Source organism: Cucumis sativus, chromosome 4, assembly GCF_000004075.3.
Source record: "Cucumis sativus cultivar 9930 chromosome 4, Cucumber_9930_V3, whole genome shotgun sequence".
Lineage (NCBI taxonomy): Eukaryota > Viridiplantae > Streptophyta > Magnoliopsida > Cucurbitales > Cucurbitaceae > Cucumis > Cucumis sativus.
In genome coordinates, this window is record NC_026658.2 from 20,719,664 (window position 1) to 20,735,091 (window position 15,428).

Here is a 15,428-nt window from a genome sequence, read left to right on the forward strand (position 1 = left end):
TTGGTTTTAAAGGTAAGATCAAATATTATATTTGAGTATACTAAGTCTCTAATAAACAATATCTGTTGATAATACATCAAATACCACTTGGAAGTTGGAACAAGTGAGATGAGAGAACGTTGCCCCATCTACTTACTTACTGATCTATATACTAGGAATGAATGAATGAATGAATGAATGAATGAATGAATGATTGATGAGGATGAGGATCACACGGATGTCTTTTACTTTCATACAGATCTATTCATTTGCATTAATTTCCCTTTTTAATGGGATTCTCTTACTAAATCCTTTTCCCAAAATCTTCTCAATTCTAACCTTCAAATTCTTCTGAAACCATTATAACAATAATAATAATCTTGCTCAACCAAACTTAATTGCTTTTGCCAACCTCTATGAAAAATCCCAAACATTTTTACTCCTTCATCCAACCACCATATCCTGCTGGGGATAACCAAACAACCCATCTACTTTTGCTTCCATCCATACATTCCAAACTCATAACAAACTGATAGAAGACTACTAGAAAAAAGAAAAGTTGGATTGGAATTTCTCATCTTACTTGTATAAATGGCAAAGAACTTAAATGTGTGATTATGAATACAACTTCTTCTACAACATATTCACCCAGATTGTACACGTGACAAGCAAGAATTGGTGAAAGAAAGGAGAAAAAACCACACAACTTCATATTTCTACCTTATATCTACTAACTCTTCCCCATCGTTGACCATTCATTCATACACCCATTTTTCTTTCTTTCTTATATAGACTAGAGCAGAACACTAAGGGGAGAATTCATCAATTATACAAAGATAGACAAAAATAAAACAAAAATAAAGAAAAAGGAAAAAAGGGATGAGCAGAAAAAGAATGAGAAACAATGAAATCATATTACCAGTTCGAATTCATCTCTCAGCAACCAAATCGCAAAGCCACGGCTTATTGGCTGCATGCCAAGATGAAATCAGAAGAATACCATGAATGCGAAGCTTTCCTCTAAACCATACATTCATTCTCCCCTTTGCTCTTTCAAAAATCATAAATTTTCTTTTAGAAAAGTTCCTCTGAATTAAATTTGTTCCATGCTTCCTGTTACCATGAGAGAAATTTTTAACAAGCCTATCTAGAGCAAAGAACAGCGGAAACTAAGAGATCATGAGAAAGCAGCAAAAAAAACTATTTTCTCATTCAAACTTCCGATTAAGAAAACAACTTTCACTTTATATCTATGAGCGTCCAGACAAGCTTACGCACACCACGACTAATCTTACAGGACAATCCACATGACCTTACAACATTTGAGTGTCAAGGGAACCGATAGAAAATTAATTTCCAAGTAGGTAGCCACCATGGATTAAAATCATGACCTCTTAGTTATTGAGACTATGTCTCCTTTACCACTAGGCCAACTTATGATGGTTTTAAAAGTAATTATTAAGGGTTCGTTTGGATTGGCTTTCTAAGTGTTTATAAACACTTTTCTTGCAACATGTATTTAAAACACCTAGAAAGTCAATATAGAAACACTCTAATTCTATGTTACTCTTTCCTTTTTAAAAAACTTCCCACTAGCAAACCGTACAAAAGATAGGAAAGAATAATTCAAGTAATGAAACCACATTTTAGCATAGTATTATTTTTAGGAGTTTAAATTTCCACAACCTATTCTTTTGAAAAGTCGAACTCAAAGTCAACAAACTTAAAATTATTGAATACTGAGAATCAAACATGTTACATTAAAACAGAATGGCCTGATAGAACGAAAAATAACTACAAATGGACATCAAAGAAATAAGAGTAGAAACAACATTAAACCTAGTCTCTTCCTCCTGCCCTACCACATTACTACTATCAAAGCCACACCACTCAATAAGTGGCCACAGCTACACTAGTCCACAAATATTTCAGATTTCAAGTCTTTCTGTAATCATTGGCTATCTTAGTTTACTTGGTTGACTCACTTTTTGTGGGATTTCTCCTTTTATGTACGCTTGTTTATTCTTTTATTTTTTCTCAATGAAAGTTCGATTATTCATAAAATATAAATATTAACTTGAAACCCACGAGTCCAATCTTTAGCAGCATTTTACAATGGAGTTGTAAAATTGCCACATTTATAAACCAAAAGTGGGGGAATATGAACTGAGGTAGAAATATTACCAATTATTAAAAAACTTTTCATTCAAATTGTGAAAACAAGGCAAGAAATTCCACGACCTCCCCAGGACCATTGGAGTAACACTAAAAGAGTAACCTAATGGTAATCAAGATCTCTAAAGACTGCTCATATAACATCCATAACTAACCAGAAAGCAGACACATTATGAAGTATCCAGTATCCACTACTAGAGCTGTATTTAAATTTTTAATACAGTAGCTTTTTTATCACTAGCAAACTATATATGGCATAGAAGTACCTTTAGAATGTCAAACACCTTCTCAGCAACATACTTTTGCTGAAGAGTGGCACCTTTTTGCTGCACCTTATCAGGGTGAATGCATAGGGTCGCTTTCCTATACACTTTCTTGACTGCATTTGGAATAACCATCTCAGTCAAAGAAACTGGCTGCCACCCACACTCAGGCCAGAGCACCTAATCATCATTCAACAGTGAAACAAACAGGTAAACCATCTAGTCAACCAGAATAGTATTTTCAGGCCACGACAACAAATTGAAACCTGGACCTAGCTTCTTATGATAACATTTCAGTTGTTATGACAAAATAACTGCTCGCAAGATTTTTAGCTAGTAAAATCCACAGTAATAGTTTTGTTAGCATTTCTTTAATATACAATCAAAAAATTGAGGAACGCACTGGTTTGGGTTGGCTTATAATAAGGTTGGTTTAGATTCGAGTATGTTCAACCAGTTTGAATGTGCTTGATTTAAATGGTTTTTAATTAATTAAGCTGATTTGAAAGAAAAAATAAATATGAAGTTAAAATGATTTTTTCTTAAGATAAAGGAAGTTAGTTAAGGCACACATGCTCTCAGGATTATTACTCATTGTAGACGACCCAACAAAGCATAACTAACATGCAGCCAAATAACTTACATATTGCAAAGTTGACAAAAGAGCACGTAAATTTCCCTCCTTCCCTGCAGCCCAACGCTTGATCTCTGCATCTAGTGTTTCAGCAATTCTCTGCAAACATATTATTGAAGGGAAATCTAATGAAACGTTCTTTTCTTATTCGGGGAAAAAGAAGTACGTGAAAAAAAATTGAACAGAAAATTTCTCTTTATGCTGTATAAACTTATAGAGTGCGAGAAACTTGTTAAATATCATCCTTCCACTTTAACTTCATCCAGATATATAAGGAGAAACATGCAGTTAAAATAGTACCAAACCATTAGTAGCTGCTACAGATCATGACAACTTTTAAGGACTTTCAAGTTTATATCATGTTTTGGACTGGACACATTGGAATTTCAAACGAATCAGGCAAAAAATAAAAACTTCAAGTTTTTTGGTAAGTTACAAATGGAAATGAGCACCATTTTTCTTATAAGACGACATTGAGTATACTATTTCATTGATAAATCTGCATTCAGTCTCGGAAAATTTAAGAAAATAAACAGAAACAGGATGAGACAAATTATGTTATGAAAAACTAGGTTTTCTCCAAACAACACAGACTTAAAACAATAAAATCCTAGTCCCAGCACACCACGCAAAAGAGAAATGTCTGGGCCTGAAACTGGAATAGAAACAAAAGCAATAAATGTCAAGAACATGAACTCACATGTCTCTCCGCTTGCTCCCTCTGCATTTGAAGATCTCGCTCATTTTTTTCAGCCAGAGCTTTAGCCTGAAATAGTGCATACAAATTTGAAATATCTCCTTAAAGCAGAGCATACTGTATCTATGTACAAATAGATTACAATCAAGTGTTCATGCATACTGTAAAGCATAGTACAGTAGTTCTAATTGCAAGTTTCTTTTCTCTTTTGTCCACGTCAGTATGTTATGTAATGCATATTTAAACAGAAAAGTAATAGGCACCCATGCACAATATTCTTCCCCAAGTCATAGTCATGGATTCAAATCCCCTCCAACTAAACAGAAAACACAAGCATACCGCACGTGTTTGGACCCTCTGGTGGCGTTCCAGTCTAGCTCTTCGTCTTTCCTCAGTTTCCCCATCAACTTCCTGGAATTCTCCAGAAGATGGAGGACCTTAGCCAAAACAAACAGTTAAAGTCAACGTAAGAGACAAAAATCCAACTTCTACTGAAATGTATGCAAGTGCTGACACTTTGTTGAAGATTGTATACAGATGTAGAAGTACCTCCAAAAATAGATGAAAGATCATCTACAATATTAGTAGCTGAAGATGCTTTCCTCATATTTGTTGGAGGGGTAGGAGACGGTTTAGTTGTCTCTGGTCTATTTGGTGATTGGGCATCAAAGTTGTCCTGAAAAAAGTACCCAGTAAGAAACCCAAGATTGAAAAGAAAGCAAAGGAACTGGTTTAGAAGATTTACGAACTCAAGGCCTCACCATAGGATTGGCCCTATGCTTGGGTACACTACTGGGTCTACCCATGCTGAAAAATGACTCAAGATCATTTTCATTCTTCTGTTGACTGGCCCTGGCTGCTGCTGCAGCCCTCTCTCGAGCATCTACAGCAGCCCTTTCTCGAGCCTCTGCAGCAGCTCTTTCCACAGCAGCTCGCTCTGCCCTACTTCGTGCTTCAGATTCTGCCCTTGCCACAGAAGCTCTCTCTCGTGCTTCCCTCTCTTTAGCTTCTGCAGCTGCCTTTTCTGCTCTTTCCCGTGCCTCTGTTGCAGCCCTTTCTGCTCTTTCTCGGGCCTCTGCTGCAGCCCTTTCACGGGCTTCAGATTGAGCTCTTTGAACTGCAGCCCTTTCAGCACGTTCTCGAGCCTCTGCATTTACTTTTTCAACAGCAGCCCTTTCAGCTTTTAAGCGAGCTTCAATAGCTGCCCTCTCACGTGCTTCCCTTGTGGCCCTTTCAACAGCCTGTCTGACTTTTATCCTTTCCATCTCAAGCTCCCTAGCTCTTTCCCTTTCCTTCTCTAACCTTCGTAGTTCTTTCTCTTTCTCCTCTCTTTCCCTCTCAAGCTCCCTCGCTCTTTCTTTATCTCTTTCAGCTTTCCGTTTCTCCTTCTCCTTCTCTTCCCTTTCCCTTTCCCTTTGGAACCGTTCACGATCTATGGCCTCCTCATCTTCAACTCTATCACTTCGTGTGGCTTTTTCATCTCTATCCCAATATACAGCTTCTTTAATTTTAGAAGTTCTTGTACTCTCTCTCTCCCTCACTTCCTTGGCATGCTTAAACTTAGCCTCTGCTCTATCCATTGCCTCCTTCATGGCTGCAGCAGCAGAGTTCATCTCTGCTTCTTCATTTGAAAGACTATTTACTTGTTCATCAGCATTACTTGGATTCCTTCCCATGGCAAATTGCTCAAGTTCATCCACTGAAGATACTTGATCTCTCATTGAAGGGGAGGTAGATTTAGGAATCTGAAAATGATGGGTAGAACTGGGAAATGAAGAAAAGTCATTAGCATTCATCTTTGAACTTCGTAGTCCATATGGACCCATTCCTTCTTTGGGAACCTGCTGTGGTATAGGAGGTGGTGGTCTTGAAGGGGGTGGAGCAACCGTGGGCTGCGTAAAAAGAGGAATCTCTGATACAGTGAGCCAGATTTCATCAGGTTCGACACTATCTTCAAATCTAGATGTTTCTCCCATCACGTTTGCATCATCCGAAGCAGGAGGAGATGTTGATTGAGGCACAAACTTATGAGAATTAGTTGAAACTGTAGGAATGTCAAACACAGGCTGATCAAAATGTCTATCATTCTTAGCAGGCACATCCTTCTTCAAAGGTTGTACAGAAGTTTTTGTAGATGGTTTCTCCATTGCATCTTTACTGTTAGAATTCTGAGGCCCAGCAGCAGTTCCATCTACCCTAGGAGGACTCCTAGCCTTAGCTCTATTATTCCCTTCTGATGAAAATGCAGGGACAGATTTACCAAGGCTAGCAAATGGGTCCATGTCATCAAAAGCTTTATTATTTGCATCAGAGGAAGGATAACCGTCAAATTTTGGGCTTTTAAAATTACCAATGTCACTAGCTTCTTCGTGTAAATCATTGTGCTCCCTTGACACCCCAAATGGGTTTTCCATTGCCTTGGAGGATGTTGTGCTTTTAACTGAAGTTGGCTCTGACGACCAGCTTGAATTTGACCTGAAAGTAATATTACAGGAAACGTAGGCATCATTCAATTTTCCCTTTATCACACAGAACAGCATCCATTAAAAAAAACAGAAGCACCCATTCCAAAATTTATTAGCAAATTGTGCTTATGAAATATGAAGAAACAACAGCTCTATTCAGGCAAACTCTTCTGGTCACCTAATAGTAAAGAAATCCAAATCAGGAAGAGTAGTGGAGCTAATTCAAGGAGAATACATTGATTAGAAAATAAATTAATGAAACAAACTGGAGAGAAAAAGACAATCGAAAAAGACTCAGATGTTAGCAAGTTTCCATTTGAATCTGATGTCAATTAATACTTTACCAAAAAGAAACCCAGATTAAAAATTTGTATGCTGAATAAAGACTAGGATTTATCTGAAGTACAAGACTAAACTAATTCAAGTGAATATAAATATAAATAATTTATTACTATTACCAGCAGGCAGCAGCATCTTCAAGCCAAGCATCCCCATTTATTCAGGTGCTCAACTAGAAAATGCTGCTTTGAGAAAAAGAAAATCTGGTCGTTCATTTTCCATCATAAACCCAGAAATTAGATGTAGGCAGTAGATTTCCCTGGAACATGGAATCTAAATCTATTCAAAGCAGCTTATGATATTTGAAACCTACTCCTTAATTCTAGGTACCATGGAAAATGGTTAGCAGTTTTCTTCATAATAAAATTTCTAAAATGAGCATTTGACTGCATAAATTCAAAGCACCTCTCCACTGAACTTGAAAGGACTGCCAACCCAGCCAAATTGTTGTGCAATATATATATTTTTTTTTTATTATTATAAACGCAAGCTTTCATTGAAAAAAAAAAGGGAAGTATACAAGAACATATAGAAAAATAAAGCAAGCCCAAAAAAATGGAAGTCCAACTCTAGCTACAGAAAAGATCACCAATTCAAAAACACAAGTGAACTAAGAACAAAGTGCCACACAATATAACACCAAGGAACATTGTGTATTAAGAAGCCACTACCATTTTCAAGTGAAATGAAAATGGACAAACAAGCAATTTTGAGAATCGTCCTCTCAACAGAGAAATGGACAGCAAGTCGGGAAAAGCTAAAGAGTGGGATTTCTACTTTGAAAAGCTTCTCATAATCATAGTTCCAAGCCTAAGCTCCAGAAGAAAAAATTCTTCTGAAAAGTTCTTTTATCCAAATGACTTTAGAAAAACTTTCATGTAGAAGAAACATTCCCATGGTGAAGTGATGAAAAACAGAAGCAATGGAATGCAAGAACTTCCACTACCACTTCCAGGTAATCATATCATCCTACCAATTGACTTTTGGCATTTGGCAATTTAGAATTTGTTAGAAACTTCATCAATTTCTATTCATAAAGAGGTCAAATGGAAAGGATCCTCCAGAAATAAGTACTAACAACACAACAATAAGTTTTCTTCTTTTGATTTTTTTGCACTAGTGTGCAATATGATGCTCCAGGTGGTGCAGAAATCACACAAAATTCTTTTGTTACTATTGTCTCTTCTTGATTGATAACAATTGGAAAGCTTTCCTTTAGAGTTTCTTTGGGAAGGGGTTTTCTCTACACCTTCCACATAACTTGTTCTTTTGTTTTTGTGTGAATACATATATATATGATTTCCCAGTTTCTTGTTAAAGATAAAAAAACAAAAAACCAACACAACAATCTTTCGTCAAAGCCTCTTTGTTATTAAATACTAGAAAAACTCCGGAGAATAAATTGGACAGCTCCACAAAACCAAGATTCAGCATGTTATGACCTTTACATTTTCTTGCATCCAATGCGACCTAGATGCACCATCTACTTGTCTTGATCCATTTGAGACAATGAAGAAGGTCTTAGAAACCAACATGGGTCCTTCCATCGTGATTTTCCCTCGCTAACATGTTTTTCAGAAATTTTTCATAACAGTTCACCAGCATAAAGTTGCTATAAATCAAGCATGATTAACTTTAGGAGTTCCTATGATTAGGCTGGCCACACAAAAGGAATGTGTACCTTACTGTGTAACTAGCAATTCTTCTAAACCTTCCTTGAACATGCTTGCATAGTCTCTAAATCCCTCTCATCCAGTCACTTCATTATTTATGTACTCTACTTGAGCGTCACCTACCCATTGAATTTGACTTGGATCTCCCTCAAACCACATCGTATGCAAAGAGATTTCAACTTTGATACCATGGTAGTGCTAAGGCCCAGGCCTTGAATCAAAATCCAGATTCAACATCTAACAGCACTAGAATTCCCTTACATCCCCTTGCATTTGATGCACGCCAACCAGCATCTTGAAAAACTTGCTAGAGTGAAGACTCTCTACAAACTGACTCAAGTCCTGTCACATGTTTTCTCCTCACTTGTACATTTTAGACATTTCTCTAAGCCAAGCGCAATTAGCATTGGAGTTCCCATGCATGCTAAGTAAAGAAAGAAAATTACAAGAATATCCCTCACAAGGGCTAGGACTCCAAATGTGAATATCCCTTCTCCCATGTCTAAGTTCAACACTAAAGGAAGGAGAGCCATTCCACAAACAAGATTGATCAAGTCAAGCTTGAATGATTCTAATGATGCAACCTAGACTACATAGAATTGGAAGGAAACTTAGCTCTAGGCTAAGAGGAAGCACCTCTTTTTACCGCATTTTTTAAGTCTTTGTCTCCCCATCTATGATAGAATTAGCTATGTTATCTATAGCCTCCAAGTAAACCTTAAAAGTAACAAATTGTCAATATAAGGGCTGTAACTCTCAAGTACATGAATGACATAACCACAAACTCCAAACAAAACTAAAAAACATTAATAAATGTTTAAAACTAAATTACAATAAAATAACTAAATAAACAATAAATCTGAGATTGAAGTCCATCGATTAAATTGACAAAAAAATAATCCGCAAAGGTAAATCTTCCTTCCTAGGAAAACATAGTATCTTTTCATTTGACTGAGTATTTGGCCTTTTAGAGACTCTCTTAATAACAAGGATTGCTTTGTGGAAATCAATATAATATTGACAAGAAGGGTCTTTCATTCCTACCACAAGCTCGAAGGACTTCAGAGTTTCCATGACATTATGTAGTTGGAAGTCTAAGCCTTTGAGAATATCAGGGTGATTTGAAGATGATGAAAGGAGAGATGGTATTCTTTTCAAGAAAAAATTCTACTTCAAGGGCTTTACCATTATTAAAGACCAAGAATTTAGGGATAAATTCTCCAAGAAATCCAATCAAATCCAGTTCCATTTAACCAAGGGAAAGGCTTTCTATAGATCAGATTCCAAAACCCAAGCCTTGAATGTAGTAATAGTGCACAAGAGGATAGACTGAGATCAGAATCATTTAGCAAAGATTCTTCCAAAGAATTCCACGTGCTAGCTACAAATAAGCCGAACAAAACCCATGCTAACCTAGAGTTGAACATTTTTCTTAAACTGCAAACATTTTTGTAGATGTAAACAACCGCTTTTGTTGAGAAAAAAAAATGAAAAAATACAAGGCCATACAAAAAACTTAAAGAAAGGGTTACAACTAAGATATTACCAAGGGAATAATTACAAAAAATCTTAGAAACCGAACTTCACCAAGGACCAAATCTCAGGTTCCCTATCCACACCTCTAAACACTCCATTGTTCCTCTCCCCTCAAAAATTTCACAACAGAGCACACACCCCCAAACCACAAAAAAAGGGCCTTTCTCTTTGAAAGGTGGATGGAGTAGAAACTCCTAGCGTTAAAAAAACCTAGAGCTAAGCATTTGAATCAAAATGACAGCTTCGTTTCCACCAAGCTGAAACAACATGAAAAAATGATGACGACAGCAACAATTCATTCTAAAGTGCCATGTCTATAAATCCAAACATAAATACTGAATACAATGATTGACAGCAATGTAACAACAGTATAATAAGACCAAGAAATGAAGGGGGCAAAAAAAGAAAAAAGAAACAAACAAACCAAATGGCACAAATTAACATCAAAAGTTAAACGATCACAATGGAAGTAAACTATCCAAACCCAAACTGAACAATAGGAAATTACAAAGCTTAACTAAACTACAGAAGTCCATTTGAAGATTGCACACTATCACCATGTTATACCTGTCACCAGGTGGGCTGCCGCCTCTAAACCCAGGTATCAAATCATCAAAAGCCGGAATCTCTCGATCTTTACTCTGCGTTCCTTTTCCACCCTTACTCTTCGGTACACTATCCGATTTACCAAATCCCCCAAGAAGATCATCAAATGCGGACTCTGCTTTAGGCGGCGAAGACATAGATGAAAACACATCATCATACTGAACTTTAGACGAGTTTCTCAAGCCCGGAATGCCATCAAAGATATCATCATCATATACGGGCTTATCATAAACCGGTAAGTTAGAAGCCGGCGGTTGACTAGAATTCCCAACCCCATTAAACAGAGAGTCAAAATTAACATCGGAATCGCCAGCACGAGCCTCCGATTTCCTGGAGAATCTCCCAGACCCACCAAGAAGATCATCAAGACCATCAAATTCGCGGTTGTCATGAGCACTCATGGATCGATTAAGCGAATCACGGTCATCGGCGAGAGACCCAGAAAGGGAATTGGAAGTCTTAGACGATCGGAAGGAGGGACGAGATCCAAGATCGAAATTTGGGGAGCTGGTGGGGTTGATATTAGAAGTACCCTTTGAAGCGGCCATTGGGGCGGCTTTGCCTTGAGGTTTGAATCCATAATTGGTAGCTAAAAGACCCTCGAAATCGTTCATGGGTAGGAGTCAAAATAGAAATAAAAGTGATTGAAGAAGAGAAAAACAGCGATCGAGAGAGAAAGAGAAAAATGGAGAAAGGATCGGGGAAGAAGAGAAGAAGTAAGGAGGGGGGGAACGAAAGAGATCTGAATTGGGAGAGAAGGAGAGAAAGAGAAGTCCTGCAATGAAGTGCAGGGGGATACGGTGAGGAATAGAGAGAGAGAAATGAAAGAAAATGGATGGTAGAATTAGAGGGATTAATAATTAAAGAAATAATCAACATTTTCTCTCTTTTCCCTTTTTATTCTTATAACATTTCTGTGTCAATACCAAGGTCAGGAATTCATCATCTTTTGTGTTTGCATTTGCAACATAACAAATATGGAAAGGTTGGAAATTTTAGGCCTTTCAATTAACTTTCGTATTAAACAAATTATTAATATACTCCACTTCATAAATTCTACAACATTTGATGTTTCTACCAATTTTTATATTTTTATTATGTAAAATAAAGAAAAATGAAAAATGAAAACACACCATTCAATCCCATCCTTTAATATTTCTATATAATACATGTTTCCAAATTTTGACAGTAGGCTTATAAAAGTAATTTGCTCATTTAATCAATGTAAAGGCCCATTGTTTTCCTTCTTTTCTTTTTTTTGCATTTTCTTTATAAACTTGAGACCTACAAGTCTACCTCAAACGATGGAGCGCATTGTTATGAAAGAGGATCGAAAACGAAGCAAAGTGCTTTACAATCTAGAGTTCTCTATATTGTAGTGTTGTGACATTTGATACCACCAAAAATGTATTGTCTTTTCCTATTTAATTCAAGGTCGTTTCTAGATTTTATGAAGATTTTATATGTTTCAAACACATAAAGGATAGAAAAGAGCATTGGTGTAAGACCCATACCTAAGTTAAGAAGTAAGTTGTTGACTAAGTGTTTGAGAAAAGGCATTTTGAACATACTATGCAATAAGACGTTGACGATTTGAAGTAGTGCACGAGCAAGCAAGGTTATGCAATGAGACTTTTAGTGGTTAATTGTTATCATGTGATTAAGGTACTACACGAGATCAATGACTAGGCGAGGAGAAGTAAAGGATTGTCCCAAAAATTTTCCAAGTGTTTTAATGGGTCACATGTAGAGTTTAAGTTAAGCATGATTAAGTTAAACCTCAAGCCTACACGTGCACCACTACGGATAGGAGCTGGCAAGCTAAAAAGAGCTTAAGGGTGACAAAACTTGTTTAAGGATTAGTATAAATAGGGGTCCTCAACCAAATTTTTAAGTATTGTCTTCCTAAGGAATTGAAGAAAAACATAAGGGTTAAAGTGCTGCCAAAGTGATTATTGCTTTGATTCGAACTCATTAAATGCAATAATGTTGTGTGACAGTATCTAATTTTATATGGTGGGTCATTGATCATGGTCATTGCATATTAGATGCTCACTATGAATCTCTTCATCTTGTAAATACTAAGTCCTCGTTGAGTATAAGTTTTTCTATTGTTTGCCCAAGTATAAGCGAAACAATAGGTTTTCTACATAATCCAGGGTCGAACATAGAGAATTGATATCAAAGATTAGTTCTAGGGTTTACTCTTCATTCGAGCGGTATAAAAGAATTAACTATACAGTGTAAGGAAGTGTAAGTTTATATTATATCTACTTATCTACACTATAGAATCTGTAAAGAGGGGATTAGGATGTAAGTGAGGTGAAAGTATATGAACTAACTTGTATTAAAGAAAGATTGAAGGAAAGTCTCTACACTATTAGGCAATTAAGCCATGCGGCAGCCTTGATGTGATAAAGCTCAGTTAACTAGCTTATGATTAAGGCGAGCACCTCTTGGTGTCTTTAAATGCCACATTTGCTTGTCTCTCACGATGCAAATGACTAAGCTTGGCTAAGCGAGATATATAGAGAATATTTTACTTATAAGACTTATAGCACTTCTCTTTTAAGGGCGATAACCTGTCGACGCCAGATACCTACACTTATTCTCCTTTTGGGACACAAATGATAGAAGTTGTCTTGCTAAGATCGAGTTCATTTCTAAACTCCTCCTTGTGCATGTTCGTTATCCTTGCTACTTGCCCTCTCAGGTAGTTGGCAATACACATTGACCAGGTGATGACTATAGCTCAACTAACGCATTAAGAGTTATAAGTTAAGCTTCTTATCAAGAACTTATCACAAACCTAAACTACAAATAGCAGATTGACAGATGAATAGTAAAGATGTGATGAATTGAAAAGGTACAAACATGCAATGTATTAAAGAACAAAGGCCTTAAGCCACTGTACAATATGAAGAAATACATTACAAAGAAATAAAAAAAAATGGAAAGTATAAAAATAACATTACAAGTTAGAGGAGATGGGAGATGAACTCTTCTCTACTCCGATCTTAAGCTTTCACCTACAAACTAGCTGGATAAAAGGAAGAAAGACTCTTACAGACGGTGGAAAGGCTCCTTTCCACCACTCTCTAGGGTTTTGTCTTCTCAAGCATATAACCGATCCATTCAAACATCAAAACGATGGAGAGTATATGGACTTAGGATTCCAAGACTATTTGATAGAACATAGAATCTAGTCACAACTCTCAGCACCTAGTACGCCTCAGCAAAACTGTGTATCAAAAAGAAGAAATCAAACCTTGTTGGACATGGTTCGCTCTATGATGAGTTTTGCTCAGTTACTTGATTCATTTTGGGGATATACATTAGAATCTACTGTCCATATTTTGATTAATGTTCCCTCTAAAAGTGGTTCTAAAACACCTTATGAGCTATGGAAATAACGTAAGAGTAGTTTACATCACTTTAGACTTTGGGGATGTCTAACACACGTGTTGGTGCAAAATCCTAAGAAATTGGAACGTTGTTCAAAATTGTGCTTATTTGTTGGTTATCCAAAGGAAACAAAAGGTGGTTTGTTTTACGATCCTCAAGAAAAGAAGGTATTTGTATCGATAAATGTCACATTCTTAGAGAAAGACCAAATTTGGGATCATCAACATCTCAGTAAATTAATATTGAAAGAGATTGCTAAAAATGATACAAATATACCTAGTTCATCTACTAAAGTAATCGATAAAACTAGTATATTTGATCATACACATCCTTCTCATAGCTTGAGAGTACCTCAACGTAGTGGAAGGGTTGTTCATCAACCTGACCGTTACTTAGATTTAACTAAAACTCAAGTCAACATATATGATGATGACATAGAGGATCCATTGACCTATAAGCAAGCAATGAATGATGTGGTCATGATCGGTGGATCAAAGTCAATGACCTCAAAATGGAGTCAATGTACTTCAATTCTGTCTGGACTTTTGTAGATCAACTAAGTGACGTAAAATCAATTGGTTGTAAATGAATCTACAAGAGAAAATGAGACCAAGTCGATAAAGTACAGATTTTTAAGGCTCGACTTGTGGCATAAGGTTATACCTAGAGGGAGGGAGTGGATTATGAAGAAACTTTATCTTCCGTTGTCATGCTAAAGTCAATTAGATTACTCTTGTCCATGCCACTTTTTATGACTATGAAATTTGGCAGATGGATGTCAAGACAATATTTCTCAATGGTAATCTTGAGAAGAGTATCTATATGGCTCAACCAGAGGGGTTTATAAAACATGGTCAATAACAAAATATTTGTAAGCTTCAAAAGCCTATTTATGGTTTGAAGCAAGCATTTAGATCTCGGAATATAAGATTTGATACTGTGATCAAGCCTTATGGTTTTGAACAAAATGTTGACGAACCTTGTGTTTACAAAAAGGTCGTCAATTTCATCGTAGCATTCTTTGTTTTGTATGTAGATGATATTGGACTCTTTGGAAAATTCAAGATTCTTAGGATTCAGGGTTTACCATTGTTCTCCCCCTTAAGAAGTTTCGTCCTCATAATTTTAAACACCTTTAACTCGAAACATTCTACTTAACTTTAAATAAACAAACTTAATTAAATAACTTACTAGTAATGATGTCTGATGTCTTTTCCACTTCTTATTGTTCTAGGGCATACATCTTTCCTTGTTGTCATGGTCTCTCCACAACTCGGTTTTGTTTAACATCACTTGTTCCTTCTCCTCCACTTGTTGTTACTTTTGGTTGATTAACCGTCTGTGATTGAACTTGTGAATCCATTTGCATATCAAGATTTAATTGAGGACAATTCCTTCTAAAATGTCTAGGTTGCTTGCACTGATAATAAATATTTGCTCCAACCAAACATTGACCTCGGTGAAACCTCCCACAACTACGACATAAAGATCTCCTATTTGTGCCTACCATTGATTCTTGTCCTGATCTCATTATTATAACGAACCTTGTTGGTTAATTAAAACATCATTGTCCTTGTCTTAGGTAAGTACTACCTATGCTTACCTCTCGTGATTGTATCCACTAGAACGAGTTTAAAATCCCTCTTTCCAGATATT

At 36.4% G+C, this 15,428-nt stretch overlaps 1 protein-coding gene across 1 annotated transcript; it reads right to left on the bottom strand.

The window, feature by feature from the left end:
* Positions 1-538: 538 nt before the first annotated feature.
* On the bottom strand, positions 539-11,199 carry LOC101222336 (auxilin-related protein 2). The gene is made up of 8 exons (XM_011655593.2): positions 10,329-11,199; positions 4,510-6,223; positions 4,298-4,424; positions 4,088-4,185; positions 3,752-3,817; positions 3,061-3,150; positions 2,421-2,597; positions 539-1,092 (listed from the first exon to the last, which is right to left on the bottom strand). The coding sequence occupies exons 1-8, from the start codon at positions 10,979-10,981 to the stop codon at positions 1,054-1,056; spliced, it is 2,964 nt and encodes a 987-aa protein (XP_011653895.1). The 5' UTR covers positions 10,982-11,199; the 3' UTR covers positions 539-1,053.
* Positions 11,200-15,428: the final 4,229 nt, after the last annotated feature.